This window comes from Trachypithecus francoisi, unplaced genomic scaffold, assembly GCF_009764315.1.
Source record: "Trachypithecus francoisi isolate TF-2019V2 unplaced genomic scaffold, Tfra_2.0 Contig00236, whole genome shotgun sequence".
Taxonomy (NCBI): Eukaryota; Metazoa; Chordata; class Mammalia; order Primates; family Cercopithecidae; genus Trachypithecus; species Trachypithecus francoisi.
Window position 1 is genome coordinate 184725 of NW_022680519.1, and position 13870 is coordinate 198594.

At 45.6% G+C, this 13870-nt stretch overlaps 1 protein-coding gene across 1 annotated transcript in view; it reads right to left on the minus strand.

The window, feature by feature from the left end:
- ARSL (arylsulfatase L) overlaps positions 1–11400 on the minus strand; it is a 28587-nt gene extending 17187 nt beyond the window's left edge. The window contains 7 exon segments of the mRNA XM_033206632.1: positions 264–317; positions 320–384; positions 881–893; positions 2564–2673; positions 5406–5567; positions 7468–7510; positions 11307–11400. Coding sequence (XP_033062523.1) covers positions 264–317; positions 320–384; positions 881–893; positions 2564–2673; positions 5406–5567; positions 7468–7490 — 427 coding nt within the window. The 5' untranslated portion in view covers positions 7491–7510; positions 11307–11400.
- Between the last annotated feature and the right edge of the window lie 2470 nt (positions 11401–13870).

Consider the following 13870-nt stretch of genomic DNA (forward strand, 5'->3'; position numbering starts at 1 on the left):
CTCCTGGGCTCAAGCACTCTGTCCACCTTGCCCTCTCAAAGTACTGGGATTATAGGCATGAGCCACCTTGCTTGATCTGGTATTTCTTGAGTATCTACTTTGCAGAAAACAACCTGGAAAGTAACATGGTTCCTAGATATATGCAGCTTTCTGTCTAGTGGAAAATCCCACAGCACCTCACCCATTTTCCTTTCCAAACTTTTTAGCTGAATGTCCCTTCCATATAAAAGTCATGCGCTTACCACTTTTAAAAACTTACATACCTATGAGTCCAGTGGCATAGCCTTTCTCTTTCAATATTTTTGCAAAAGTTGTCCATTTGTTGGAAGACCTCCAGATGCTCCAGTCCATTGAAGAACACGGTAACCAATGCTGGAAACCATCCTTTGAGCAATTATTAAGAAAAAGAACTACTGTTACACATTTTTTTTTCTGTTTGTTATTTATTATTTATTTAAAAATAGAACGCTTGGTAAAAATCTCTCTTACTTAAAATTAATTGAAAATGGACTTCCTATATGACTTCGCCTAGTGGATTGCATTTTGGCAGCAAAGTAAATGGATTAATCTGTTGAAAACGTTAGTGAGAAGATGGACTTTCCTGTTATGTACAGGTTATAAGCAATATAATTCAGTGAAAAAGGAATAAAAACTTACAATGTTTTTTTTTGTGTGTTAATTAATTTATTTAGAGATGAGGTCTTGTTCTGTCGTCCAGGCTGGAATGCAGTGGTGTAATCAATGCCCACTGCAGTCTCGACCACCTGGGCTCAAACGATCCTCCCACTTCAATTACCCGAGTAGCTGGGACTACAGGTGCGCACCACCACACCTGGCTAATTTTAAAATTTTTTGCAGAGACAGGGTCTCACTCTGTCACCCAGACTTGAGTGCAGTGGCATGACTATAGATCACTGCAGCCGTGAACTCCTGGGCTCAACTGATCCTCCCACCTCAGTCTCCCAAGCAGCTGGGACTATAGGGGCACACCACCATGCCTAGCTAATATTTTTAAATTTTTTGTAGAGATGGGGTCTCACCATGTTGCCCAGGCTGGTCTTGAACTCCTAGACTCAAGTAAATCCTCCCACTTCAGCCTCCTAAAGTGTTGGGATTAGAGTCATGAGCCATTGTGCCTGACCTAAAAATGATTTTATAATTTCATCAAACTCTTGATATAATCCAAAGGTTCTCAAACTTGTCTGCCCATTGGAATTGTGTGGGGAGCTTCAAAATATTCTGACGCCTGGTTATCACCCCAGGGGTGCTAATTTTTATCAGTCTTGGGTGGAACTTGGGCTTTCGGATGGTAGGAATATCCTCTGGATGATTCTAAGGTACTGACAAGGTTGGTAGCCACTGATAAAATTTTATTCTGCTCTCCAGACATTCCAAATCTTTACCCAAGGGTTTGTTTGTTTGTTTTGAGACAGTGTCTTGCTCTGTCACCCAGGCTGGAGTGCAGTGGCGTGATCTCGGCTCACTGCAACCTCCACCTCCTGGGTTCAAGCAATTATCCTGCCTCAGCCTCCCAAGTAGCTGTGACTACAGGCACTCATCATCACGCCCAGCTAATTTTTGTATTTTTAGTAGAGACGAGGTTTCCCCATGTTGGCCAGGTTGCTCTTGAACTCCTGACCTCAAGTGATCCACCTGCCTCGGCCTCCCAAAGTGCTGGGATTATAGGCATGAGCCACCACACCCAGCCTCTACCCATGTGTTTTAAAATGTAGGTGTTACGTATTATTATTATTATTAAAGTTTTATCATTATTTAGCTATGGCAAGGCCAACAGATCAGGAGATGACGGTCATTGGAGAGATAGTTTATTACTCACAGTTCTTGATAGTTTATTACTCACAGTTCAAGAGGAGGCAGGGGTGAGCCATGCTGTGTGATTATATGGGAAAGCTTCAGGGTTGGTCAGGAGGCAGAGGGAGTGAGGGGAAAGCATGGAAAAAGCCTTTTTTATTTATCGTTTTTCTTTTTTGGAAAGTAATTGGCAAGGTAAGGTAAGTCGGCTTAAGACTGGCCAGTTTGTACAATTTCCGTGGGCTTTCATCTGCAGGGGCTGTCCCTAGAAAGCTGGTACCTGATTCTGGGGGATTAGGGCAAAGAGAGAGTGGCCCCATATATGAAAACCTCATAAAGGTGATGGTTAGGGGTGTGGGCTCTGGATTGATTGGTTTATCTATGAAAGGTGCACTCCCAAGTGACTTGTTTGCTGTCTCTAAGAACTGGCTAGCCCTGGAGGGCCAGTCCTGCCAAGGTCAGCAAAGCCCTAAGATGTCAAAGCATCAGAATATAAAAGCTGCCTGGGCACGGTGGCTCACGCCTATAATCCCAGCACTCTGGGAGGTCAAGGAGGGGGGATCTTTTGAACCCAGCATTTCAAGATCAGCATGGGCAAGATAGAGAGAGCCCCCCCGCCGCCCCACCAATCTCTATTTAAATAAAAAAAAAAAAAACTAATAAAAAACCAAAATGTAAAAACTAAAAACTGTGATTAATATACCAGGCTGCACCCTAGTGTAGTTGTAAGAGAGACTAACCTGATCGAACAGGTATCTGCCCGTGAGGAAGGCAGCTCTGCTTGGGGTGCACAAAGATGCGGCAGAGATGTGTTGGGTCAGCCTCACGCCGTCCTCTGCAAGGCGGTCAATATTTGGAGTCCTATGGAGGGACAAATTAACAGCTTTACTTGTTAAAATTAGGATTTTCATAAGCACAGCTACATGCTACTTAATAGAAGGTCTGCTGGTCATCGTAGAGCGCTTCAAGATGTTCTTAGGAATGACCCAACGTAATGTCAAAGATTTCTAATGTTTTCTGAACCTTCAAGGAAACATCAGCTCATTTAAATAGAAGTGGGTGGCTGGACGTGGTGGCTCATGCCTGTAATCCCAGCACTTCGGAAGGCCAAGGCAGGAGGATTGTTTGGGGCCAGGAGTTCAAGACCAGCCGGGCCAACATGGCGAGACCCTGTCTCTACAAAAAAAACCTACAAAAATAGAAAAATCAGCCAGGAATGGTGGCACATGTCTGTAGAACCAGCTACTTGGGAGACTGAGGAAGGAGGATTGTTTGAGCTCAGGAGTTCGAGGCTGCAGTGAGCTGTGATTGCAACAGTGTACTTCAGCCTGGGTGACAGAGAGACAACTTGTCTCTGAAATAAATAAATGAATGAGTAGATAGAGTGCCTAAGCTTCCACAAGGCACTATTGGTACTGAGAGAGCAACCTCAGAGGGAATGCAGAACTGAGAGCCCAGGGCACCTTCTCCGGGACTCACAGAGCTCACGAGAAGGTTTGACTTCATGGACGCCGACACACTGTAAGTGCCACATGAGGGTGGAAGGCTGGAACTCAGACAGGAGGATGGACTAGCTCTAGCTCATGACAGATGGACACACCATATTTTGGCCTTAAGAGGGTGTGGACCCTCCTAATGAAAAGCAGAGCTTTTCAGCAGGGGAGGATTGAAATCCCATGTAAGTGCTGGGCTTGGCTAGATGGATAGGGTTGGGAGTGAGACGGAGATCAATACTGGTCTTCCGCTTACAGGCAACGACACTGATTTCTTCTGTATGTTTGTTTATTTGTTTGTATTTTGAGACTGAGTCTCACTCTGTTGCCCAGGCTGGAGTGCAGTGGCGCTATTTGAGGCTCACTACAACCTCCCCCTCCCGGGTTCACATGATTCTCCTGCCTCAGCCTCCCAAGTAGCTGGGATTACAGGTGCCTGCCACCACTCCCAGCTAATTTTTGTGTTTTTAGTAGAGACGGGGGTTTTACCATGTTGGCCAGGCTGGTCTTGAACTCCTGACCTCCAAGTGATCAGCCTGCCTTCGCCTCCCAAAGTGCTGGGATTACAGGCGTGAGCCACCATGGTCAGCCTGTTTGTTTTTTTGAAACAGGGTCTCACTCTGCTGCCCAGAGCGCAGTGGTCTGATCACAGCTCACTGCAACCTCAAACTCCTGGGCTCAAGTGATCCTCCCACACCTCACCCTCTTGAATAGCTAGGATTACAGGTGCATCCACCATGCCTGGCTAATTTTTTTTTAATTAAAAAAATTAAAATGTGCTGGGAGTGGTGACTCACGCCTGTAATCCCAGCACTTTGGGAGGCTGAGGCGGGCGGATCACGAGGTCAGGAGATCGAGACCAGCCTGGCTAACACGGTGAAACCACATCTCTACTAAAAATACAAAAAAATTAGCGGCGCATGGTGGTGGGCACCTGTAGTCCCAGCTACTCGGGAGGCTGAGGCAGGAGAATGGCATGAACCCGGAGATGGAGCTGGCAGTGAGCCAAGATCGTGCCACTACACTCCAGCCTGGGTGACAGAGCGAGACTCCGTCTCAAAAAAAAAAAAAAAAAAAAAAAAAAATTTAATGTTTATATTTTGTAGAGGTAGGATTTCACTGTTTCCCAGGCTGGTCTTGAACTCCTGGCCTTCAGTGATCCTCCTGCCTCAGCCTCCCAAAGGGCTGGGATTACAGTCATGCCCGCTGATAGCATTTCTAAAGTATTGTCCATTATGTACTGGTGGATAAAATCGTATTTAAAAAATGAAACGAGGCGGGCACAGTGGCTCACACCTGTAGTCCCAGCACTTTGGGAGGCTGAAGCGGGTGGATCACTTGAGGCGAGGAGTTCAAGACTAGCCTGGCCAATATGGCAAAACCCTGTCTCTACTGAAAATACAAAAATTATCCAGGCATGGTGGCGGGCGCCTGTAATCCCAGCTACTCTGGAGAGTGAGGCAGAAGAATCACTGGAATCCTGAAGGTGGAGGGTGTAGTGAGCCGAGATTGCGCCACTGCACTCCAGCCTGGGCAACACAGTGAGACTCTGTCAAAAAAAAAAAAAAGAAAAGAAATGAGGCCAGGTATGGTGGCTTACATCTGCAATACCAGCACTTTGGGAGGCTGAGGCGTGTGGATCACTTGAGCCCAGAAGTTGGAGACCAGCCTGGGCAACATGGCAAAACTCCATCTCCATAAGAAATTTAAAAATTACCCAAGCATGGTCGTGGGCACCTGCAGTCCAGAATTACTCGGGAGGCTGAGGCAGGAGGATCACTTGAACCTGGGAGGTCGAGGCTGCAGTGAGCTGTGATTGTACCAGTGCAATCCAGCCTGGACCACAGAGCAAGACTTTATTTCAGAGAAAAATAAATAAAAAAATAGAAATAAAAATGAAATGAGCAGTCATGTGTAGGATGGATTGAGGTAGTGCTGGCGTGGGAAGAAAGTAACATTAGGGAGTGTTAGCAAACGCAGGAGTGCAGAGCTCCTGAAGTGTGAACTGCCAAGATCAAGGGTTATATGCATTTTCAGTGGCTTCTCTTTCTTCTGCTGTCTGCACTGGGGGCACCAGGTGAGTCATTCTCTGTCCCTTGCCTCATGGTGTTGTTGCCATAGCAGCCAATGTCCCCGATGCCGAGGTCGTCTGCCATCAGAAGAAGGATGTTCGGTCGGGAGGTGGAAATGTTGCTGGAAGCTGATGGCGCCAAAGCTAGCAGCACAGCGAGCATCCCGGCCAGCCAGCTCCTGAAACACAACCTGACAGAGACTGCATCACGCTTCTGGCCATCTCGCTTGCAGAACTTGTGTATGGGGGAAGTTGGCATCACTATTTTAAGAGGTATTGATATTACCATCACATTTCAGAATAGCTTTGAGGACATCTCTTAGGCATTTGATTGTTTTTCTCTGGTTACAATGAACTGATACTGTTGATGACTTTATTTGACCTTTAAGTGTTTTTTTTTAGATGCTCTAAAGTCTATTGTTTTAACTCATGATTAACAGAAAGCCCTGGTGGGGTGCAGTGGCTCACTCCTGTAAGCTCAGTATCTTGTGAGGCCGCAGCGGGTGGATTGCTTTAGCACAGGAGTTCAAGACCAGCCTGCGCAACATGGTGAAAACTCATCTGTACAAGAAATACAAAACTTAGCTGGGCGTGGTGGCATGTGCCTGTAGTCCCAACTACTGCAAAGGCTGAGGTGGGAGGATTGCTTGAGCCTGGGAGGTTGAGGCTCCAGGGAGCTGAGATCGCAGCACTGCAGGGCAACAGAGCAAAGCTGTCTCAAAACTACAGCAACAGCAACCATAAAAAGCAGAAACAGACAGAAAGCCTGCCTTAGTCATGGTTTCTTGGATGGATCGGGTCCCCAGAACAGCTATTGTCCCTTCTCCGTTGCCTCTTCTTCATTGTTCTTCCTTAAGGAAATTGTGTTGAATATAGGGAATGGGGGCTGGGGTTAGGGGTTGGACCACCCAGCAGAGCAAGGAAGAGACGCAAGCTTGGGGCAAGGTGCGACCAGAGTGAGCTGCTACTTCTGAGTCTGTGAAAACCCTCTGTGTATCGTAGCACGCAGATGAAAATACCCAGGACTGACTTCTTTAGCCCACTGGTATCTGAGGAGAAGACGGTTTGGAGGTGAAGGAGGTTCTAGCCTGGAGGAGAAAGCCCTGGTAGTTGCGTACCCTGAGGGAGCATTTCCACAGGGCTTGGTGACATACAGCCTGTCACTATCATTGCTGCCTCTTTCATCGATGCCACCCTGGGAATGTATGTGGACAGCAGGGCCATAGTGTCCCAGTCCCCAGTGGGATGCAGTAAAGATGTAATCTGAGTCTCCAAGAGGTTTGCAGTAGGGGAAACCCTGATTTTCCCTGGAAAACCAGACACCTGGCCGATGGTAGAGGTTGATGCCCACCTGATTTGCAAAGAATTAAATACAATTCCCTCCGAGGCTGCCTGGGACAACATCAAATTAAGGGAGCATGGAGCACATCTATTTTTTTTTTTTTTTTTAGGTCTCTGCAGCAGTTTATTCTCTGAAATTCCATGTTTTCAAAATGGACATCCAAGAAACAAACAGACTGTACACTCAGGTTCAGGATTGCATGGTGAAACCTGAATTATGCTGTCGTATGCACTTGTTTGCTTCCCAAACTATCCACTTAGAATGTAACTTTCTAAAGTTATATTTATCCCATAGTTTTGCTTATATATGAAATTATTACGAAACCAACACATGTTCATTGTAAACATTTTAGAAACCACTGAAAAGTATAAAGAAATTAATTTGATCCTTCAATCGCGGGTCTCATGCTTCATTCTCCAGATGCAGGATCAATCACTATCAGTGCATTCTGAGAAAGCACCATCAAGAGATCCAGAAGTGGTCAGGCATGGTGGCTCATGCCCATTATCCAAGCACGTTGGGAGGCCAAGGCGGTAGCATCGCCTGAGCCCAGGTGTTCAAGACCAGCTTGGGCAACATGGTGAGACCCTGTCTCTATATAAGAAAGGAAAAAACAAGAAGAAGAAAAGGAAAGAAGGAAGGAAGGAGAGAAAGAAAGAAAGAAAGAAAGAAAGAAAGAAAGAAAGAAAGAAAGAAAGAGAAAGAAAGAAAGAAAGGACTACTAATGAGTGCATATAATTGTATCTTACCAAGAATGGTGCAGATGCAGCATGTTGTCTGTATCTCTGCTTCCTGTAAGACATAAAGATGTCCACAATCACACTGACAGCAGAAATTGAACCGATCATAAATAAAACAGTAATTAGAAAGGGGAATTTTGATTCCCGTTCATGATATCAATAGCAAAAATATCTTAAAACAATGACCAAAATGTCATAAAGGAATGCTCTTCCTGAGTGAAAAGGCTTCGAAAATGTTTAATACTATGTTAAGAATGTAAAGCATGTTTCAATACACAGCCAGATGGAGTCTTCAGAGAAAGAGGAAGAAAGTGGTCATAGGGTCTCCATCCCCTTTACCAGCTTTCATAGCCCATGAGTGACGTGGTCAGGGCAGAAGATCGCAAAGTGAGGAGAGAATCCAGTGTCCGGAAGCAGCTTCTTTTGTCTTCTGCTTCCTGAGCCCAGGGCCAGGGTGATTGCTAATGTCCAGAAACGCAGAGAGATTCCTGATTTGGAAGGGGGAAGCGGGGAAAGATCAAAGCGTGGATGATACACAAAAGAATCTGAGTAGAGGGCATGAAGATCAGAAATACAATGAGAGGCTGGGCGTGGTGGCTCATGCCTGTAATCCCAGCACTTTGGGAGGCGGCAGTGGGAGGATTGCTTGAGCCCAGGAGGTGCAGACTTGAAAACAGAACTGGGAGTGTCAGTGTGAAGGAAAAAGGCCTAGACGACTCTGCAGGCACTGAGTGCTGCATGAAGGAGAGACGCATTCGCCTTCTTTGCTAGGGGCAGGTGCTGCAGGAAGACGGGGCGACCATTGCCCACACTTGGAAATGTTCTGTCCACGGAGGGAAATGGGCGACCCCAAAGCACAGAAGGGCGGCCCCTCAGTCTCTCCAAAAAGTGAGGGAGAGCCCAGGGTGGAGAGCCCAGGGTGGGGAGCCCAGGGTGGGGAGCCCAGGGTGGAGAGCAGGAAAGGAATGAGATGGAAGATAACAATTAGAGTTGCAGGCAGCAAGAGGTCCCCTTCAGGGTACTGCAGTGGTCTCACCCCGTGTGGCTTGTGCATGGGACTGAGGACAAAGCTCGGATTTTTCTTTTTATCTTGCCCGAATTCCTATCTAAGGGGTCTGGAGAGTCGTGCCCTACAAACCATAAATTCTCATCAGCAGGGTTTCATTTAACTATATATCGTGACTTACTTTCCAATCTGACTCTGGCATAACATGGGACAGATAAGAAAATCAAAACATTTTACCCAAAAACATGTTTCTTTGCCATATCTTGGAACGGCCCTGTAAAGTTGCCCTTTGTGGGGAAAAATTTGCATCTGTAAAGATGTAAATAATTTCTATCCACATAGAGATTCACATCTTTTTCTTCCAGACCTTTCCAATCCTGAAAAGATTAACTAAGACTCTAGCACCTTTTAAAGGTCTGAATAGTGTCATCTAGTGTCTCTAAGGGCAGCCACTACAAGACTCCAGAAGAACCTTGGTCTCCACAATCTTTTATCTTAACCTGAACATTTCTTTTCTAGGGATCCCAGGTTTGTTTGTTTGTTTTTTTTCTTTTTTGAGACGGAGTCTCGCTCTGTTGCCCAGGCTGGAGTGCAATGGCGCTATCTTGGCTCACTGCAAGCTCCGCCTCCCGGGTTCAAGTGATTCTCCTGCCTCAGCCTCCTAGGATCCCAGGTCTTTAGACGAACTCAACCAATTGTCAACCAGGAAATGTTTAAATCTGTGTATAAGCTGGAAGTCCCCTGGCTTTGACTTGTTCTACCTTTCTGGACCAAACCACTGTATTTCTTAAATGTATTTGATTGCTGTCTCATGCCTCCCTAAAATGTATATAACCAAGCTGCACCCCGATCACTTTGGGCACATGTTCTCAGGACGCCCTGAGGACAGTGTCATGGGTCATGATCATTCCTATTTGGCTCAGAATAAATCTCTTCAAATATTCTACAGAGTCGCTTCTTTTCGTTGAGTGGATGTGGGCATGCCTAAAAGATAAGAGACAGGAGCATGCAGATGTGTTGGGTTTCTGCCTCTGAGTAACCAGGGGAGTGACCTGGCCACTTTTAGAAGGGCTGAGCGGCCAGTGAGTGAGGACACACTGGAGCCAGCAGGCACTGAGAGCCTAGAAGTGGCCGTGGTGGCTGTCCCGGTGAAACCTGACCAAGGATAGACACAGCTGGTGTGGGAGCGGGGAGGGCAGAGAGGAGGGGTGGGCAAGGTCCGCAGGGCTGCAAAACCCCAGGGTGTGAGTGGGAGAGAAGCCATTGGTTGAGGGATTTCCCCTCATCGCCTTTTAGGGGATGCTGGGAGGGGTGTTTGCTCCTTGCAGGATTCAGGGACAAAACCAGTCTTCTGAGAAAGACAATGAGCTTTGTGAAAGGAAAATAAATCTCGAGGCTCGCAAGTCACTAAGCTAAAGGTAAAAGTCAAGCTGGGAACTGCCTAAGGCCTCTGCCTCCCATTCTAGTCAAAGTCACCCCTCTGCTCACTGAGATGACGCGTATCTGATCGCCTCCTTTGGAAAGGCTCATCAGAAACTCAAATTTCCTCTCTCACCCTGTCTGTGACCCGGAAGCTCCCTCCCTGCTGACAGTCCTCCTGCCTTTGCTTCAAGTTGTCCCGCCTTTCCAGACCGAACCAGTGTGCTTCTTACATTATTGATAGATGTCTAACACGGAACATCTCCAGTAATTTTCTGTCTGTTGAAGAGAAAAAGACCTCAGATATCATTTGTGCTTTGTTTGGAGCACAGAAGGAAGGGATAAGGTGTACGCCCTGCTCGTGAGGTTTTTTTGTTTGTTAGTTGTTTTACCCTAGAGAGCACACACAATTCTTATATTCGAAAAGCAATAGCAAAAGACACAATTACTTTTCACCAACCTAATAGCACCTCCACCGGGAAAGAGATTGATTCAACATTGTACATGGAGAGAAAACCAAAATGAGCATTTTCACACCCTCAGCTTTGCTTTCTGACCTACAATGCCACACTGCCGATGGTCAGAAAACTGAATAAAAGCAAAATACTGTGCAAATGTCATGAGAAAAGTCCAAACCACCACAAAATAGGGGAAGATGGTTGCAGCAATCCTGCCCAGCAGTGGTTTATCGCTGGGTGTGGAGATTTAGTTAAAGTGTTCTTTTTCTAATTTTTCTTTTCCTCTTTTTTTTTTTTTTTTTTTGAGATAGGGTCGCTAGGCTGGAGAGCAGTGGTGCGATCATAGTTCACTGCAGCCTCAAATTCTTGGGCTCAAGCGATCCTCCCACCTCAGCCTCCCAAGTAGCTGAAACTACAGGCACATGCCACTATGCCTGGTTATTGATTTTTTTTTTTTTTTTTTTAAAGTAGAGGCGGGATTTCCTCTTTTGCACAGGCTGGTCTCAAACTCCTGGGCTCAAGCCATCCACCCCCTTCGACCTCCCAAAGTGCTGGGATTACAGATTTTAGCCACCGTGCTCGACCTAATTTTTCTTTCTCCCGCAATGTTATGTATTTATAAGTAAAAAGATGAAATTTTTTCTTGGAGAAAAACGTTAAATAAATAAAGAGATGGTGATAAAAGCCTTGAATGAGTTTAATTTTGGAAGCTGTGACATTGAGGTGACCCAGAGCCTGGGGCCTGCCCAAGGCCTCTCCTGCAGATGAGAAAACAAATCCCCCTTCTCCAGGACAGAGCTACATTCCTAGGCCTGTAAGTCACTGGTACGTTTCTGCTTTATAAAAACAAACTGGGCAATTATTCAGAGACAGAAAAGGGAACGGGGAGCTCTTTGTTCACCACACTACCTCGTGCCTGGGGCTGGAGTCCCATTCCAGCACAAACGAACCTTCACAGGACTCACCTCTGCTCCTGGGTTCCCGCCTGAACCCCCGATCAAGAAGAGGAAGGTTCCCTTCCAAAGGAAGCAAGCGTGAAGGCAGAGAGCACACCCACAAGGCTTTGAGCTGGGAATGATTGACTTCGAGTTTTTTTTCCCGTGTCAGAGGATCAGAGAGAGTCAGGACAGACAGAGCGAGCACACACTCCCCCCACATCGCAGCATGGGGGAGTCTCAAAGCCACGCCCACGTCTACCAATCCAGTGGTCAGTTTCCTTAGGTTTTTATTTTGTTTTATTTTTTGTAGAGACAGGGTTTCGCTATGTGGCCCAGGCTGGTCTCAAAGTCCTGAGCCCAAGTGATCTGTCCTCTTTGGCCTCCTGAAGTGCTGGGATTGCAGGCGTGAGCCACCACACTCTGCCAGTATCCTTAGGTTTTTAAGTGACTGCCTATGCTGTTACACAGGGTGCTTGCTATAATATGATCATATCCAGCCTGGCATGGTGGCTCATGCCTGTAATCCCAGCGCTTTGGGAGGACGAGGCAGGAAGATTGCTTGAGGCCAGGAGTTTCAGAGCAGCCTGGGCAGCAAAGTGAGATGCTGTCTCTTCAAAAATAAAAAAATTAGGCTGGGCATTGTGGTTCATGCCTGTAATCCTAGCACTTGGGAAGGTTGAGGCAGGAGGATCGCTTGAGCCCAGGACTTCGAGACCAGCCCGGGCATCATAGCAAGACCCTGTCTCTACAAATAATAAAACAATTAGCCAGGCACGGTGGCATGTGTCTCTAGTCCCAGCTACTCAGGAGGCTGAGGTGGAAAGATTGATCCTGGGAGGTTGAAGCTGCAGTGTCACTCCAGCCTGAGTGACAGAGCAAGACCCGGCCTCAAAAAAAAAAATTGTTTTTAAATAAGTTATTTGTTTAGTGGTAAATGAAGTAAATAAGAAATAATAAAGATAAGATAAAAGAGAAAAAATATTTTTTAAGTAAACAAACAAACAAACAAAAAAGTAAAAAGGCCAGGCACAGTGGCTCATGCCTGTAATTCCCGCACTTTGGGAGGATGAGGTGGGCCGATCACTTGAGCCCAAGAGCTCGAGACCAGCCTGGCCAACATGGTGAAACCCTGTCTCTACTGAAAATACAAAAATTAGCCGGGCATGGGGTTGCACACCTGTAATCCGAGCTACTCGGGAGGCTGAGGCAAGAGAATTGCTTGAACCCGGGAGTTGGAGGTTGCAGTGAGGTGAGATCGCAGCATTGCCCTCCAGCCTGGGCAACAGAGAGAGACTCTCTCAAAAAAAAAAAAAAAAAAAAAAAAAAATAATAATAATAATAATAAAACAAGATAAAAAGAAAAAAAAATAAGCAAAAAAAAAGTGAAAAAAGGATTATTTTCAAGCAATGCTTGATTTTAAAACCGAAAAGATGGGCTGGGCACGGTGGCTCACGCCTGTAATCCCAGCACTTTGAGAGGCCGAGGCGGGCAGATCACCTGAGGTCAGGAGTTTGAGACTAGCCTGGCCAACATGGAAAAACCCCATCTCTACTAAAAATACAAAAATTAGCTGGGTGTGGTGGTGCGCACCTGTAATCCCAGCTACTTGGGAGGCTGAATAGGAGAATTGAAGCCAGGAGGTGGAGGTTGCAGTGAGCTGAGATTGTGCCACTGCACTCCAGCCTGGGCGACAGAGTGAGACTCCATCTCAAAAAAGAAAAGAAAAGACAAGAGAAGATCAAGGGGGCAGGAAGCAGCTTCTGAGGCACTGCATGATCATTGTGGGGAAGTTACTCTATGGAATGGAACTCTTCACAATGGTCCCTATTATTCAACCATCCTTGACCTACAAGGACAGGGTTTCATAGAGTTCCACCTGCTGTCTCTTCACAACTTCATATGCGGCCACAGGCTGGGTCTGTGAAGAGTCACACAGCCTACCTGATCTCACTTCCTCCTTATGTGGGTGTGGAAACCACCCTGCTTCTGGGATGAGGAGCTGAAACGCTGGCACACTCCAGCCTGACTCATTTTTACAAGTAAACGGTTTTGATGGCATGTCTCCAAATCTTAAGTCATTTCCTCGTAGGGGGCCTAAAGGAATATTTTCATCTATATTTTAATTTATATATTCATATTTATTACATATAATATAGTATAACTTTTGTATATCATACATAGTATAAATGTATCACATAAAATGTGTAAATAAGGCTGGGCGTGGTGGCTCACGCCTATAATCCCAGCACTTCGGGAGGCGGAGGTGGGAGGATTGCTTGAGCCCAGGAGTTCAAGATCAGTCTGAGCAACAAAGTGAGAGCCTATCTCTAGAAAAAAAACCCAATAATAATAATAAAATAAAATTTATAAATATAATATATAATAAAGCATAATTTTTCTTTATTAAAATATGCATTTTTCTTTATAAAAATAATATATACTTTAAAATATATATGTACATATATGTATAGATACATAAAATATGTACATGTATGTACACATATACATAAAAATACATGTTATAAAATGCACATATAATATAAACGTAAAACATAAGTAAACATGTAGATATAGATATCGACATACATGT